General features: G+C 41.3%; 1 protein-coding gene across 1 annotated transcript in view; it reads left to right on the forward strand.

The window, feature by feature from the left end:
* Nucleotides 1-16,826, forward strand: part of C2CD3 (C2 calcium dependent domain containing 3) — a 55,163-nt gene that overhangs the window by 7,955 nt on the left and 30,382 nt on the right. The window contains exons 9-20 of the mRNA XM_019473895.1: nucleotides 386-601; nucleotides 1,072-1,184; nucleotides 3,235-3,353; nucleotides 4,343-4,465; nucleotides 6,588-7,055; nucleotides 8,014-8,165; nucleotides 9,354-9,597; nucleotides 10,166-10,349; nucleotides 11,372-11,552; nucleotides 13,774-13,946; nucleotides 14,907-15,027; nucleotides 16,240-16,508. Of these exons, the coding sequence (XP_019329440.1) occupies nucleotides 386-601; nucleotides 1,072-1,184; nucleotides 3,235-3,353; nucleotides 4,343-4,465; nucleotides 6,588-7,055; nucleotides 8,014-8,165; nucleotides 9,354-9,597; nucleotides 10,166-10,349; nucleotides 11,372-11,552; nucleotides 13,774-13,946; nucleotides 14,907-15,027; nucleotides 16,240-16,508 (2,363 nt within the window). The remainder of the gene's footprint in view (nucleotides 1-385; nucleotides 602-1,071; nucleotides 1,185-3,234; nucleotides 3,354-4,342; nucleotides 4,466-6,587; nucleotides 7,056-8,013; nucleotides 8,166-9,353; nucleotides 9,598-10,165; nucleotides 10,350-11,371; nucleotides 11,553-13,773; nucleotides 13,947-14,906; nucleotides 15,028-16,239; nucleotides 16,509-16,826) is intronic.

Raw genomic sequence — 16,826 nt, forward strand, 5'->3', positions numbered from 1 at the left:
TGTTCCTCCGCAGCACTGACTTGTACATATGTATAACTGCATCGTCTCCCTTTTTTTGTATATGACCTTAAATGAAGCTTTTCTTTTTGAAGAGTTAGACTGCGTAAGATTTTTTCAAAACTCCAACAATGTGGAACATGCGCTTCCCCCCTCCCCACCCACCCTTCCCCCCCCCCCCCCCCAATTATGTACCCTAGATATTGTAGATTGTAAGATTTCCGTTACGGATACCACCAAATTTGTTGTAGAAAATACATTAAAAAATGTGCATTTTAATGAACCATGAGCAGTTTTTAAATAATATCCCACTAAGCTACAATTTTCCCTTCATGTGGTCGTGTTAAGAACGTTCGTGTAGTCCTGATTCTCAGTTTTATCTCTTCAGCTGCTCTCCTACTAGGTCACTTGCTCCTCTGGAAGATCACACAGAAGAAGCTCATGTCACATCCTTGAGTGCAGACAGGTTGGCATTGCTGGGGCGAATACACCTAGCCAGAGTCATTATTGAAAGCTTGAAAATGCCTCCTGAGAGCATCCAGATTACACCAAGAAAGAAAGGCTTAATGGGGAAGCCTCCAAGGCCTGCATCAGTTACTAAGCGGTAAGGAGGATTGTTTCTCATCAGCTTGCTACTTGTGCCTTCGAGGTAGATTTCTCTGAGATCTGTTGTGTAGTCCAGCTTACCTAAGCTCTCCAGGCTTCTGAGGTCTTCCCATTTCTCTGCTCCTCTCAGGAAATTGTATACCGTAGACTTCTGAAAGTTAGAGATGCGAATAATTTATCCTGATGTGGGCTCACTTCAGGCTGTGCTTTTTCTGGGATTTTGGGGAGGTGCAAATGTGCTTTGTGCATGGCAGTACATTGAAAACAAAAGGGGAGGTTTTTTGGAGGAGAATCTGACGTATACGTAATCTATTGAAAGAATTCATAAAATAGGTAGTTCAATTATTCTAAAAAAAATAGAGTAACTTATTAAATTGTGAATACGAAACTTGCCTGCTATGTTCAGTTTCGTTATGTACATTAGATTTTTGATGAATTGTGATCATCTATCCGCTTTTTTATTCACAGTACCTTCTTTGTTGAGTACCACTTTCCTGTGGGAGCCTCCAAGGATGAAAAAGGACAGGTCTCCGTAACAACAGAAGTAATTCGAATAGCTTCAAGTAAAATCACAGATGATGGTAAGAGCATTGGTTTTCCCCCTTGTGTTTAGTTTTGTTGACTCCTCCATCTCTTAGAAATTATTTCATACCATTTTCTGTGTATTTTCTTTGCTGCCTGAAAAATACAGTATGATTAGTGGCACCTCTACCAACAGAGCTGCTGTGCTGCGGGCAGTGGAATGCTCCTCTCAGGCAGGAGGAAGCCAAGAGATTTTTTTTTTTTTTTGCTTTCAAGAAGTAGTCATACTGGGATTTTGGCATTTCTTTTCCTAGGGACATAACAGCAGGTCAGTAAGCCCGTTCCTTCATTTCAACATAAAACCAATATCCTTTCTGCAATAGTATGAAGATGATAAAGTACTTTTAGAAATATCAGAGATCCTTATATCTCAACTAAATAATTTTTCCAGATGCTGAAGTATGTCACGTAACATCTGCAAGAGCTCAGAGAATCTGCTGGATCCAAGAGATCTTGACAAGTCCTGTGCTCAATCAGCAGACGTTAATCTCTTTACTGAGAGTTACCAGTGTTCATATCCCTGAGAACAATTTAGGATACGTTTCTGTCCTCAGTGAGCAGAGAATGCTGTATGAGCAAGATCCTCTCTGCCCAGAAACTGGAATTCCAGGGTGACTTTCAAATGCCTCTCCCGTATGGTCATTCATTGGCTTTGCATCTTTCTGGGTGGCGCTTGAGAGATCTGGGGGTAATTCTGAGTTCTCTTGTATATTCTCCATCTGTGTCCGGACAAAACATCTAATTCTTCTGAACCTGGGCTCTTTGTAATGCAAAGATAATACAGCCTCCTGCACTTTGTCTTGTGTAGTTAGATTCCAGCTCTTTGTAACCTAGAAAAAGAGATAAGGCTGAAAATATTTTGAAGAAGCCGTCTAGTCAGTCCACTGTACCATTATCTTTCCTGAGAGCTGTTTATCTCATTTATTAAAGATGCCCAATGGGAAAAATTCCACAGCCATCCCAGGCAAGCTGTGGAAGTGCTGCGCTTCCTGTTAGAAAAGTTTCCTTACGTCTAACCTGCGTTTTTGTCATCGCGAGAATACTTACTTTATCCATTGTGAACATGCAAAGCGTACTACTTCAACACTGTGGTACTTCTCCTTATTCTTCTCTTTTCTAGACTAAACACCAATTCATTCAGTCTTTTCTTGCAGATATTACTTTTCTCCTGAACCTGCAATTTTTCTTGCAGCTCAGCTTTGGCTCTTTCAAGATACGTCTTGAAATGCGTTGCTCAAAATGAGACAGGGTTCTCCCACTGAAGAAGGGAACGTCTTAGTGCGTGCTAGGATTACAGAGACTTGGTATCAACTGCAGCCTTTAGATGCTGTTATTATATTAATTTTGCCATGCTGCCCTCCTGCTATTTTCTACCCTTGGAAAATGAAGAACAGTTTACTTTGGGCTTGATGTTAATAGGTAATGCAAAATTAAATGATTGTGTGTGTAACAGAGCAATCTCCACGGGAAAGTTTATTTATATTCAGTTAATTTTGAATATTTGTTGCTTCTGTGAGCAACAACAAAAAAAAGAAGTAAATTACCTGCAGAGTTGTAACATAATTTAATAGGTTGAAACCCCAAGAGATTCTTGTTGAGGGTTCCAGTGACAGCCCTTCCCCCTTCAGCTCGCAGCCTTCCTGATCTCAAAAGGGCAATCTCCACGGGAAAGTTTATTTATATTCAGTTAATTTTGAATATTTGTTGCTTCTGTGAGCAACAACAAAAAAAAGAAGTAAATTACCTGCAGAGTTGTAACATAATTTAATAGGTTGAAACCCCAAGAGATTCTTGTTGAGGGTTCCAGTGACAGCCCTTCCCCCTTCAGCTCGCAGCCTTCCTGATCTCTCATTCTGGCAGATGTGCAAATGCTCTCTGTGTGTCTGTCCATCCATCACTTTCCCCTCATACCTTCTGAACTTCATGTGTCTTTACTCACCCTGCATGTTCTCTGCAGAGACTGAAGATTTCTCTGTTCCTGATCAAGCTCAAAAGACAGGTTAGCTCTGAATCCAGCTAAGAGCTCACAAGTCTCTGTCTTCCTTGCAGTGGTGAAATTTCAGCAGCGGTTTGTGTTCCCTGTCCGTTTTGGTGGAACGATGATAGAGCACTGGTGGAGCTCTGACCTTGCTTTTAAAATCTACATGAGAAAAAGCACGCAGAAAAAGGTATTTATTGAAAGCTGTTTATGCTTTGTGTATTGAAAAGCAAAGAAATTATTTGCTTTTCTATTTCCTCCAAATACTTACGCGGACAGCAGTGGCTTTTCTAAGTCTTCTGCAGTGCTTCATTGCAATTGCTGCCATCTCAGAGGCAAAACAGACAAAGTAACGTGGCTTGACGGAGGCACTTCTTAATCGACCGTTGCCAGATGTTATGAAGGGAAATGACATTACGTGCAGATACTATAAGTTGAACTAATTGCTGTTCAGTCTTGTCACCCGACTAAATGATTTTCTGAGTTGGAGACTGACAGGCAAAAAAAATTGTCCTTCCCTCATCTTTAAAACTGATCTCTTGCTGTTTAAGCGTATTGGATCAATTATACAAGCGTTAGTCTTCAGTGAGAACACAGCTTGTTTAGCAATATAGAATGAGTTAATGTGGGTGTAGTTGATACCATTATTCTGCCTAAGGTAAGGGGAATAATATGAGGTGTGAGAAAGTGGTGTAACTTGTGCATTTGGAGGGGGAAAAAAAGTATCTTTCGTTTGGCTAGAAATATTTGCATAATCATCTGCATGTGATGAAGTCAGTGAGAGGTGTTAACTCAGCTTATGTTTTGTTTTAATCAATCCCAAGGATATCTGCCCATCTGTTCTAATAGGAGCTTTTCTTTTAATGGGTGAATAAATTGCATCTTTAAGCATGGAAATTTTGCTGAGTTACTAGGATTTGGGATGTTCATTTTTGCATTAACCTGGAACTGTTTACTGTAGGTACTGGGAGAATTTTCCTTATTGTTGTCCTAGTGATACCTGAAATTGGAACTAAGGGAAACTTTCCTACAAATCCCCATTGGTAAAACAAGTGGTATAGGAGTGGGGAGGGTGAGTGGCTGACCACGGCTTCCCAGAAGGCTTTCGTTTCACAATATGCCCTTAGTTCTTCAAACCTGACAGAAATCTTGCAAAATGGATTCTTTTTCTGCCCTCAGCCAGTGGCTGTTGGCTCAGCAGCACTCCAGTTACGCAAGGTTATTCAGTCTGAGTTGCTCACTGTCAGCTGTGAAATACCTGTGGAAAAAGAAGGAGGTCAGACACAAGTTGGACCACTAAAGGTATGTGTTTTGCCATGTAGAGTTTGAGTTAAGTGACCTGTTGTTACTAATTTTGGCTGGATATTCTCTCTTTTTTTTTTATTTTTCCTCCTCTTTCTTTTCTCTCTTTGTTTTAATTTGCCAGGTCTTGGAGATGAAGGTTTGTAAGACCAACACAAGATAACATGAACCTCTTTTTTCCTTAGGATTTTGGAGAAATATTTTGAACCTCCTCCAAGTCTAAGGATGTTGCTGTGTGAAGTTTCCCTGGCTGCGGGGTAAAATGAGGGTCAATAAGCTAGGGCTTAGATACAGAAACCGCTCTACAGGCAGATTTTGAGTGGCACATGTTCAGGGCTGGGAGCTTTGGCTTCTGCTCCACACGTGACATGAGCTGAGGTCTCTCCTGACGCAGAGGCCTGATACTCCCGGTCATTGGTACCACCTTGTCACTTCAGGAGTTATTTTCTCCAGCCAAAGTTTCTACCAGCGTGCTCAACTTCTGACTGAGAAGGATGAACAGTCCTGCACAGCACATTTGAGAGATTTGCCAGTTCTGAGGATAAGCAGCTCTCTTGATTAGCAAGTGAAGGTTTAAGAGAGTATTTGGGAATTTTACATTCAGAGCTCCTAAATTATTCCCAGAGAACCTGAGCATGGACTGCTTCTGTCACTTTGTAATTCACGGGATGAGCGATGTTCTCTGTCATAGGGGCTGTGAAACTTCTTCCAGAGAAACCATTCAGCAGAGCTGCCAGTAGAGGAGCCGCAGAAGGGTGAAACATAGGTTAGGACTGGGAGGAGTTAATTGAAGGCAGGGAGGAGAAATGATGTGTTGTGCGGGAGAGAATGGAGTGGAACAGGGTCTGAGAGGAGAAAAGTGGAAGGAGGTGTTGTGGGGAATTAATGAACCAAAGTTCAGTGCAAGAACTTATGGAAGGGGAAGCTAATACTTAAAGAAAACCGATTTTAGGCACCCCGTCTCTTAGGTTTCTCTTGCTCAGTGTAATACCTGCCTGTCAGCGATACATGTGTGTCCAGCTATTCTGGCCAGGGCATGGAGGATAGGGGATGTCAGCTATTGAGTCCACTTCGCATTTCTTGGGTTCTTTCTGACGGATGGCCTTGAACCTCGTCTTTGGACGTGTTCTTTATACCCTTTAGGAGTAGATACTGTTTGGGATCTTTTGCCGTGATATCTTGTCTCATCCCTCCTAAGTCATAGGCAAAATTCTTGAGTCTGATTATTTTGTTTTCCTTATTTGGGCATTTTATGGCTCCAGTCCTTTTCTTTGTCCTGTTACGTTATCTTCTGGGCTTCAGTTTGTTCCTCCCCTTCTTGCTGTCTTGTGTGAATGAATCCAGCAGATCTATGATGCTCTGTAGCAATTAACACTTGCAAATTAACACTTGCAAATTAACACTTGCAATTCCTTTAACCCTTGTTCTGGTGTTTGTTTCATTGCTTTCACACACACATTTTCATTCATACCAATCTAACTATTTCTCTTGCAAATCTTGACAACATGAAGAGGCAATTTAAACGTAGGGCAGAGTGTTAAAGAACAAAACAAAAGCCAAAAAAACCAACCTCAGAAAAAAAGACAAATGCAGTGGAATGTGTAGACCATTGGAGAGAAAAAGAAGGAGCCCACAGAAGGGAGAGGAGTTAGGGATGGCTAAAATCAGCAGGGAATGTGAAAGTGAAAGAGCAGTGGAAGAAAACATTTAGAGAGAAACACTTCTCTTTAATAATTTTCTCAAGCAGCGAGTGCTGTAGCAAAGTGGAGCAAATGACAGTTGTGATACTTTGTCACAGTACTTTTCACCTTGGCTAGGTAGGTGTTCGTTGTTCAGTCAGCTTTGTGATTGGTTTTAATTTTTTCCTTTATTCAGCTGTAATTGTATGTTTTTGTACTTGAGTTACTGCTTTATTTGATAAAACCGCATGTAGTTAGTTTATTTTGCAGCCACAGTTGTAGCTTGTAACTAGCGTGTGTCTAAAGGTAAGCCTTCTGCGTGGTGATCTAACACAGTTCTTGAACAAAACATGCAATGCCTTTTCCTGAGTTTATGTTGCAGCCTCTTGTCTTTTGTACGGGGCACGTCTTCTGATCAGCCCGCCTTGCCTTGCACAACGCAGGTGTCCTTAGAGCTCGCAGCTGACAACAAAGACTTCACTCGCACCGCTGCCAGGTCAGCTATGGCTGTGCAGCGAGTCCCAGCTCATGCTGTAAGAAGTCCCCGGCTGGAATTCCAGGAGCCCGACAGGAAGAGTGTACATGCAGAAAGCCCTCGCTGCTTGAAACTTAACAACTACGAGGACTCAGAGAAAACAGGAGCAGCCAGCATAAACATCGCGCAGCCACCACAGGCTGTACCAACCTCTGTAGCCCGTAATCTGATGACACAAATAACTGCATCTGAAGAGGATGGGTTATTACTGCATGTGCTGTTGATGGTGCCTGACGGAAAGGATTTTGTTGCTGAAGACTATGGGCTCCACAGTTCTTGTAACGTGTATTTAAACTGCAAGCTGCTCAGCACTGAGGAGGCAACAAGGTCTGCTGTCGTATGGGGCACAACACATCCTGCCTTTAATTTTTCTCAGGCAAGTCACAAGTCTTCTGCTTAACACCGATTGAAATGTGCTATTCCCCACCCACAAACGTATTTCAAAGATAAGTTACTTTTATATATGTAGGAACTTCTCTGCTTGGCTCTGTCCAGTATATTAAAAGTATTTTCCGTATTGTTTTGGCTGCATTGCACAGTTTGAAATGCAGTTCCTTGAATCATCCAAATAATAAGCGAGACTTTTGAAGTACAAAAGAAAAGTAGTCAGAAAAGTTTAGGTTAAAACTGAAAAAAAAGTTGACTTCTCCTTTCTTCTGTTTTGGCAAGAAAACATATTGTTGATGGCATCCTAATATGTCGATGTAGAACTTTTTGGTTTGTTCCATTGTTCGGTGTTCTCTTTCTTCTCAGTGGATATATCAGCACAGAAGTGCGAGTTACTGTCCTAATACGGGCCAGAGGCTTCCCCCGGCAAACAGCAGAATTTCAGGCATTTAATACTGTTACGAGTTTGTAATTTTTTTATGGACATTTTTCTTTGAAAACGTCAGGATGCTCAAATGCATTTGTTTTAGTTTTAACAGTACCTAGTGATTTGTGAGACTCCTTAGTCTTCAGCTGAAAGAGTGAAATGTAAAAACATAGCAAAAGACATCTGAAACAGTTGTCTGTTGTTTATCTGTTTTACTGTTTAGCAGTTTATCTGTTGTTTAGTAAACAGGCGTTTAAAGATAAAAGCAATGTTTTTTAAGATAGCATATGATCTTATGTTAAAATTTATCTAAATTGCATTTATTTTCCTGGCTAGCTCTTTTGCAAGCCTACCAGTTTTCTGAAACTTGTTAGGCAAGTATGCATTTTAATTTTTAATTTCCATTTCTAAAGAGCACAATTCTGTAGACTGGAATAATGTAGCGTTACCAGAATGCTCTGTACTTAGCAAATAGCTTCCAGTGTATTCTGTGTACTAATTCTGCATTAAACTCTTTCAGGTGATGCCTTTCTCATTGACTTCCAAACACTTGGAGCGGCTGAAGAACAACGTCATGATTATTGAAGCATGGAACAAGATGGGAAGCCCTGGCTGTGACAGACTGCTAGGATTAGTGAAACTTCCTCTGCATCAGTTTTACATCTCATTCAAGTACACATCCTTGTTCCGTATTTTATTGGGTTGGGATATATCCTAACTGATGCTCAGAGAAAGAAGGGAAGGATGGTGTCTGGGGTTTGTGTGGGAGGGTTCTTAATTACACTTTATAGCAAAAGGCATTTTTGTCCTGCCAAACTTCCTCTGGCACTTTCCTACGCTGAGCAGTATATGGGTAAGTTACACTGTCCTCGTACAGAAATACAAGTAGACTCTGAGAAATAAAGACACTGTGCTGCATCAGGTTTGGAGCCAGGTTAACCTGTGGTCCTGTGGAAGAGTAAAAACAGATCAAAGGGACTGCACGGGAAAACTAAGCATGGCTTTCCATTGGTGATTTTCCAAGGTTCCGACCGATTGAGTGATTTTGTTCCTGATTATGCTCTGCATAGATCCCATTGCTAGGGATGCGGTCGGTTTGCACAGCACAGGATAACGCTTGTGGTATCAAAAAGGTCTCTCAAATTGTCATCTTATCCAATGGGTCTCTCCAGAGCTCTTTGTTCTTTTTGGTTCAATGTTTTGGCTTCTTGTTCAGTCAAGTAATACACCTGCTTAAAGCAATTTAAATTAATGGAAATACTGGACAGAAGAGATTCTCTCTAATGCAAAGGATTAATTCCTTTTATTTTGGTCAGACTAGCGATAGGTGGAAATTAGATGGTGCTGGAACTGACTGGCCATTACTTTGTTAATTATTAGTGTATCACATGTATAATTTTTTCAGTAATCCACTGTAGTTTACTTGTGTATACCTTCCATGTATTATTAGAGGTTTTTACATTTCTCTGGGAGACTGTCCCTGTTCCTTCTTTTCTTCCTGCCCACGTCCATCCCCAAAGGCACATAACTGCCTCATAAAACTATAATGTGTGTACAGTATATTAATAGGAGTCTTGTTCCAGTTCATCACCTCGCTCACAGATTTCTAGGCTGGCTTATGGCTAAGGCCACCTTAGTTTTTGGAGAGCTGTGCTTTCTCATTGCTGAAAATAGCTCATGGATCTGTGCTTTGTGAAGGCTAATGTAACCGAGATGGATTTGGGAGGAATGGAGATGGATTGGTTTCTAATTGCATTGAAAGTCCCGTCTAAAATGAGCTTTGTGTGATCAGGTTCATATTCAGATGGTTCATTCTCTTGCTGGGGCTTTTTTGGCTTTTTTTGTTTTAATCTATTCTAGAGATCCAAAGATTTCCCACCTGCTTCTTCGAGCTCAATATCCGGTGGTTGCTGTGGACAGCTATATGCCTGTGATAGATGTTTTTACTGGCAGTAGAAGTGGAAGCCTGAGGGTCATTCTGGCGATGGGGTCAGCTGATCAAATAGTGGCATTGCAAAGGCTAAAAAATGAAGAAGGAATGGTACCTCCCGTCATGCAGCGCCCTCCCCACTCTCTGGACCCTCCTCCTACAAAGCCCGCGACGGTATTGTTCAGTAAATTCCCATTCTTGCTGTAAGGGACACATGAAAAGGATTTTACCAGTGGGTTCATTAACAGACCAGTGGTCTCCAATCTCTTTTGATACTGTAGCCAATTTTGTTATAAATGATCACTTTCTACGCAGAATTATATTGTTTGTACTCTTTTCTTACCAGCTTTCTCTCACCAGTGTTGACATTATTGCCCTTTTTATTGCCCTGCATATCCACGGCTTCTATCTACATGACAGGTGCAGTAACCCCCCCCCCAAAAAAATTATAGAAAATCTTAATTCTCACAGCCTTATTCTGTACCATATAGGTTTTGCCACTACCTTTGAGTTGGATATGTAGGAACTTTCATGCTTTTTATGTGCTGTGTTTTTTGGCTTTTGCAGAAAAAAAAAAAATTGCTGTCAGGCTTTCGATGTTTCTGTGAACTTTAGGAGGAAAATGGCAGATAGTGGTTCTGTCCCCCGTCTCAGGCTTCTTAGAATCTTATGTTCCCAGTCCTCTTGTATGCTGTTTCCTAAAGAGTTGTCCTTTCCATGTGGATTTCCTTTGTTTTGTTAGCAGTCAGACCAAGAAGGGGAAGACCTGATGGAGCATGTGTTTGAGATCCATGTGGAGAGTGTGAAAGGACTCATTCCCTTACAGTCCACCGTCTGGGGAGAGGCTGACTGCTACGTGCAGTACTATTTCCCAGTTCAAGAGGCTGGTTGTGGTGCACTGCAAGGAACTGAATTGCATGAGGACAGTAAGTTTCTTTTATAATCCGTCCTTATTTAGAGCATTGCTTTAGTTAAATATGGTTTAGTAATGTTTTCTCTGCTTAAGTAAGAGGGTTTATATTTCTCTGAGCTTCCATAATGCAGCCTATGCTTGCTTTCCTCAGAAGATCTGCATACTAAGATCTATTTCTGTACTGAAAGAGTGGTTAAGCATTGGAATAGGCTGCCCAGGGAAGTGGTTGAGTCCCCATCCCTGGAGGTATTTAAAAGACGAGTAGATGAGGCACTTAGGGACATGGTTTAGTGGACATGGTGGTGTTGGGTCGATGGTTGGACTCGATGATCTTAGAGGTCTTTTCCAACCTCAATGATTCTATGATTCTATACAACTGTACTTGGGCTGTGTCGGTAAATTAAAAGCCTGCTTTGACTGAGGCAGGTGGCAACGTTACCAGCAAAAAAAGATACCTAGTTCTGAACCTCTTCACATGATACTTTTTTGTTAAAGATCCCAGAGAGCTTCGCCAACTGATCCTGCAAAGATGCAAGAACAGATTCGCAGGGAATACTAAGATTGTATACAGTTAAATTCAATGAAGCCTTTACACACACAAGCCTTTCAAGATGCTAATTTTCATGGATACACCAAGAGAAGACTTGCCTGTTTTAGATCATTAGGATTATAAAGGAGTATTTAAATAATTGCAATTGTAGAAAAGGACTTAGCGTTGATCTTGAGTGCTTTGAATCACTAACATGTCTTTCCTCTGAAAAATGACAGTCAGTAACATTGTTCCATAGCAACTCCTGTGGTCTGTGTCAGCTTCCAGCCACGTTTAACAGTAGTTTTCAGCCTGTGGCTCACAGGTTCACGGGACTGCGTGAATTGCTTGTAAAAGATTTGTGAAGTGAAACTCAGAAGAGCAAGCCTCCTGGCAGGAGGATTTAACTTACTGTCCACGGGTCCTGCCTCCTGAATGATTGCAAATAGAAGAAGGTTGAAACCCCCAAATGCAACCATTTTTAACCAACTCTGCTTGACTTGTAGGCATCAAATTAAAGCCGTTTCGCACAGCAACCACTTTGTGTGTCCCTGATCCCGTCTTTAATGATGAGCATCATCATTCTTTGTTGGTTCCTGCTGATGTCCCAGTCCAGAGGCTCCTGGTCAGTGCATTTATGGCACCAGGAGCGGCTGGAGGAGGAATCCAGTTTGAAGTCTGGTGCAGGTACAGAATAACATCCTGTTCTTTGTAGATGTCACAACAATACAGATAGAGACATATCTGGTATTGAAAAATCTCTAGCTGTGGGATGGGTATTTAATAATAAGTGAAAAAATGGTGAACTCATCAACATGTGGTGATGAATATCTGCATTTAAGATTGCATTTAAGACATGTGAGCCTTTTTTTTTTTTCCCCCCAAGAGTGCTGATTAGTCTTTTCTTCTTACAACTTCATTAGAAGGTGCGTGCTCTTAGTTTGCTTTCTTCCACTTTGTTATCAGCATAGTGATCTAAAAATAGTGTTTAAATGCTTGGCACATCTACATTTTGCTTAATAGCACCCTGGCAGTATAAGTTCATTGTTTTGGGTTGGTTTTTTTCCCCCTAAAACAATTCACTGAGTACAAAAGAATATACTATAAAAGGTTTGTAAGTTCAAGTTGTAGTTTCTTTGGCAACTGAAACTAATTACTAGTAACGGAAAGCAGAGACCATGAGGACAGGTAGCTTTAGAAGAGCATAATTATAATAATTATAATGTGTTCATTCTGTAGTAAACAAACCAAGCTATTTAAAATTTGCAAGTTCATGTGAGAATTATTACATGCTGGATGTGTTTACATTAATGTTGGTAACGACCAGAGCAGTTGACGTGACCAATTGTTAGTACCTGGCATTTCAAAAATGTGCTTTAGCTCAGTTTTCTGAGGACAATTGGACTTTGGTTTAATCTTGCCCTGACCGCTCACTGACAGTGGCTGGTAAACTTAAGCTGTTTTGAGTGAAAGGAGCAAATTACTGAGCTGGAAGCCTTTTAAGAATTCTGTAAACATCCTCATCGCTCTCTACAACTACCTGAAAGGAGGTTGTAGCGAGGTAGGTGTTGGTCTTTATGATTCTATTGCACTATTTGAAATGGAAAAAGCTTACCACCAGATCCTTGTGTCGTGGTTTAATCTCAGTCGGCAGCTAAGCACCACGCAGCCGCTCGCTCACTCCCCCCCACCCGGTGGGATGGGGGAGAGAATTGGAAGAGCACAAGTGAGAAAAACTCGTGGGTTGAGATAAAAACAGTTTAATAATTGAAATAAAATAATAATAATAATAATACACAAAGCAAGTGATGCACAGTACAATTGCTCACCACACGCCGACCGATGCCCAGCCAGTCCCCGAGCAGCGGCCCCCCCGGCCAGCTTTCCCCAGTTTCTGTACTGAGCATGACGTCCCATGGTATGGAATGTCCCTTTGGCCAGTTTGGCTGTGCCCCCTCCCAGCTTCTTGTGCACCTCCAGCCTGCTCAGTCGGTAGAGCATGGGAAACTAAAAAGTCCTTGCCTAGTGTAAGCACTGCTCAGCAACAACTAAAACATCGGTGCATTATCAACTTTGTTCTCATCCTAAATCCAAAACACAGCACTGTACCAGCTACTAGAAAGGAAATTAACTCTATCCCTACCAAAACCAGGACACCTTGTAATTAGGAAGGAGATTAGATACTGACTGCCAGATTCCAAATCAAGAGAGTTCTTGCTATGATGCTGTCAGCGTCTTGAATTACTCCTAGAAGTGTATGGGGAAAAAGTAGAAACCAACAGGTGTGATATCCCAAGATGTTGGGAGTACTATTCAGGCAGTGCTCTACCCGAGACTCGAACAGTCAATTAATGTTCAGGATTCGTCCCAAAATGGGAAGAGAAACACAAGTCTATAGCACTACCACGTTACTTCAGTCACTGCTGCTGAAAACCCAGTGGATGCCTTTCTCCTGGTCTGCCTGTTGTTCGTTAGATAACAGTGCCAAAACTCATTTTAGGATGAGTCTGAAGCCAAGTAGCACAGTAAGAAACGGTCTAGAGTAATTTTTTACACTCACAAACTGGTACCACAAATCTGTTCTGCAAGTAGCATTCTTATTTATTAACGGAGATTGAGAGTGGAGAATATTTGGTGCCAGATCCTTCTCTTGTTTTTCTTTGGGGTGCCAATTTTTAGGAGAGTTTCTGCTAGTTGACTTGCTATGACTAGTGCAAAAGTACATTTGTAGCATTATCTACATGAGCACTTACTGTTTTTTTTCCTGTGGAAATTCACTTACTTGAGTTTATCCCTTAGCTGTCAGGAGACTAACTAGTGTTTGAAGACACACAAATTAAAGTTGACTTGAGAGAAATAATGATCATTTTGTCATCATGACTGATGCTGCTTCTTTGTGTCTTACCAGGTATTATTACCCAAATGTCAGAGACCAGATGGTTGCCAAAGGGACCTTGCCTTTGTCACGGCTCTGTGCCATGGTGACTATGCAGCATCGTGAAGAAATAGGGATACAGACTTTTAATCTTCCATTGGTCCCCAGGACTGATTCCTCAGAGGAATTTCATCTGCGGCCTTCGGGTAAGGAAGGCTTGTGGGTTTTCACTTTATATTTAAAAGTGAAAGTCTGTGTGTTTGCTGCCAAGGGAAATAAAAATATGTATTTGTGTTGGAAACTGATACCAGCCATGAGTGTTTTTCCTCCCAGCTTCCACTATCACCATACCTAGTGAAGAATCGGTGATTCAACATGAGCAACCTCAAACTCCTAAAAAGTTTTAAAAAGCTCTCCCTGTGTATTGAACAATTGGCCAAAAAAATTGGCTTAGTTGCCAAATAAGCCTCAGTCTGTAGTTAAGCTTCCCATGTAAGGTAGGGAATGGGAGATCTGAAGAAGGGCTGTACGTGGTATGAGCAGAGACATCTTTCTGTTTCTGTTCTCTTGTGGTTCTTTCAAATAATACAAACATCAGCTCTGGGAAGGCCACTGAGGAAATCTGAGGCAGCTTCTTGGAAAAAATGGCCATAAAAAAAGCTGGGGCCGGAGAGGGAGTTCAGTATGCATTGGTTATTTTGTAATAGATCAGCCACGTGCAGCAGCAGAAAATCTGTCTCTCTGAAGATTTCGTCACTGCAGTGCTATAAAAAAGATGTGTTGAAATACTGCAGTAGGATATTTTAAAAGTATTACGGTGAATGCACACATGAGGGCACGGCTGGGTTGAACAGCCTCTCCTAGTTTTACTATGCCACTAATTTGCCAGTGAGAAGGAGCCATTAAGACCATCTGATCTGACTGCCGGTAGGGCAGGTTGCAGGATGCAGTCCTTGAAATTTCCTCCTGTGCCTCCTGTATCAGGCCGTAACTTCTGGCTGAAGTACTGCATCTTGCACAATCTCAGTGGATTTCATATGGAGTTATTTTTTTGCATTAATAGACTAAGTTTTGTATTAAAAGCTATAACTAAGTATTGATTATATTGGATGTAACTGTATAAAAAGTTGACCGTTTCTTTCCTTTCTTTCTTTCATTTAATCCAGGCTTGCTTGATGTGAGTGTGAGATACCAACAATCCATGAAACCAGCAGCAGGAATAACTGCTCAAGCTGTTTCTCTTTCTGTACAAATACACAGAGCAGCTGGTTTGCAAGCAGCAGCTAGGTAAAGCCTGATTCAAAAAGGATTTTTCTCTTAAAATAGCTTTATCTGGAGACAGCAGGCTGAGACATTAGATTAGAACAAATTGTAACTGGCCAACTTTCCATCTGCAGAGACCGAGATTCAAACTGGGTTCTGATCAGAAGTGAAAATAACTTTATAAAGAACATCAGTGGTTATTTTTGTCCCTTAAGCTGCGGTGCAGTGTGGTAGCACTCGTTCTGCAGAAGGACCGAGATTGTAAGGGCACATTTTTCTACATTTCCATATTTTACTACACCAAAGGCTGATATAAAAATTGGCTGATATAAAATGGTACCTATTTGAGCATTGGATCTTCGTGTTACTGATGCTATTTAAAAGCTAGCTGAGGTTTGTTTTCTTGAATTTCACTGTGGAAACGTCGATAAACTAACTAGTAAATGAAACATGTTCCTTTTCACCAGAAGGCTGCTGCTCTAAGTGCATGGTATCGCCTGAACTTAGTTCCAATATGCGATTTTCAAGAATTAAGAAAGAAAGGGCTAGAAGAGAGGGAGTCAATTCCATAAGAGAAGGATGGCTCCTGTCATTCTAGAGCAGTGCTCACTGACCCTTTCTCAGTGTTGCTGAGCTCCTGATCCATCTTAATTCAAGTAGACTCTGTAAGATGAGGATCACTACCGTATGGTGCTTGGAGAAGTTAAGAAAGTGGAATGACCTCAGACTCCTCATCCTTCAGGTGTATGACCTGAGTAATACCTGGGTCTGTTTTACTTGTAAATAATTCCGTCTGCTAATTTCACCTCCTTTTGCTTGTACTAGTCTGTAAAAATAATTTGGCTTGGCCTTTTGCTTCCTTCTGGAGCTGGTTCTCTGGGAAGTTATCCTACAGCTTTTTCTACAGTATGGGATATTTTTAGAGGTGCCGAGTACTTTCTCAACCACTTTGGTCTCAGATCCTGACAATGATAAGAGCACAGCCACCAATGATGGACCTTGTGATAGTTACTCTCACCGTTTCATATCTGTTCCTAGTATATTCGGATGAAAAAAAAAAGGTGAAAAATAATATGCAGCCAGAACCCTCATCTGTTTTGACCTCAACATTCACTGTTTTGTCTAATCTTTTCACCGTGAAGACTTGAAACCTTTGCTTTAATTGCATTGGTTCCTAGATTCCTTGTATATTATATTCATTCTCTTTCTTCTTTTCTTTTTACATACTAAATGAAGAGCGGTGGCACAAAAGAACCCTTCACTCCAGTACTATGCAGGTGTGGGAGTTAATGCTTATGTCTCTGTGCACCTCTCCTTCCTACCTGAGGCAGAGAGACGCAACACACGAGCTGTGGCTCGTTCTTTCTGCCCAGAGTTCGAGCACCACGTAGAGATTCCTTGTAACCTCGTCATTCAGAAAAGTAGTGGAGAGGCCTCTTGTCTGGGGGAGCTCTTGCAGTCTGCCAATATCGTCTTCTCTCTCTACCATCAGAGCACCAAGTCAGGTAAGGAGGACAAGTGATTACAATGACTGAATGCTGTTGCAGAATGATCCAGTCCCCTCAATTTTTAGTTTAGAAGAGAGACCATTCTGTGCAGTTGCTAATAGATGTAATTACCTAAACTGTCTTCAGGGAAGGGTTTGGGAGATACTGTTCCCCTTGTGCAAAGACTTAAGGTTTCTAAGACTCCAGGTAGAATCACAGAATCATAGAATCATTTAAGTTGGAAAAGCCCTTTAAGATCATCAAGTCCAACCGTTATCCTACCACTGCCAAGTCCTCCACTAAACCATGTCCCTAAGCACCACATCTACACGTCTT

Source organism: Aptenodytes forsteri, unplaced genomic scaffold (genome assembly GCF_000699145.1).
Source record: "Aptenodytes forsteri isolate BGI_AS27 unplaced genomic scaffold, ASM69914v1 Scaffold231, whole genome shotgun sequence".
Classification (NCBI taxonomy): Eukaryota; Metazoa; Chordata; class Aves; order Sphenisciformes; family Spheniscidae; genus Aptenodytes; species Aptenodytes forsteri.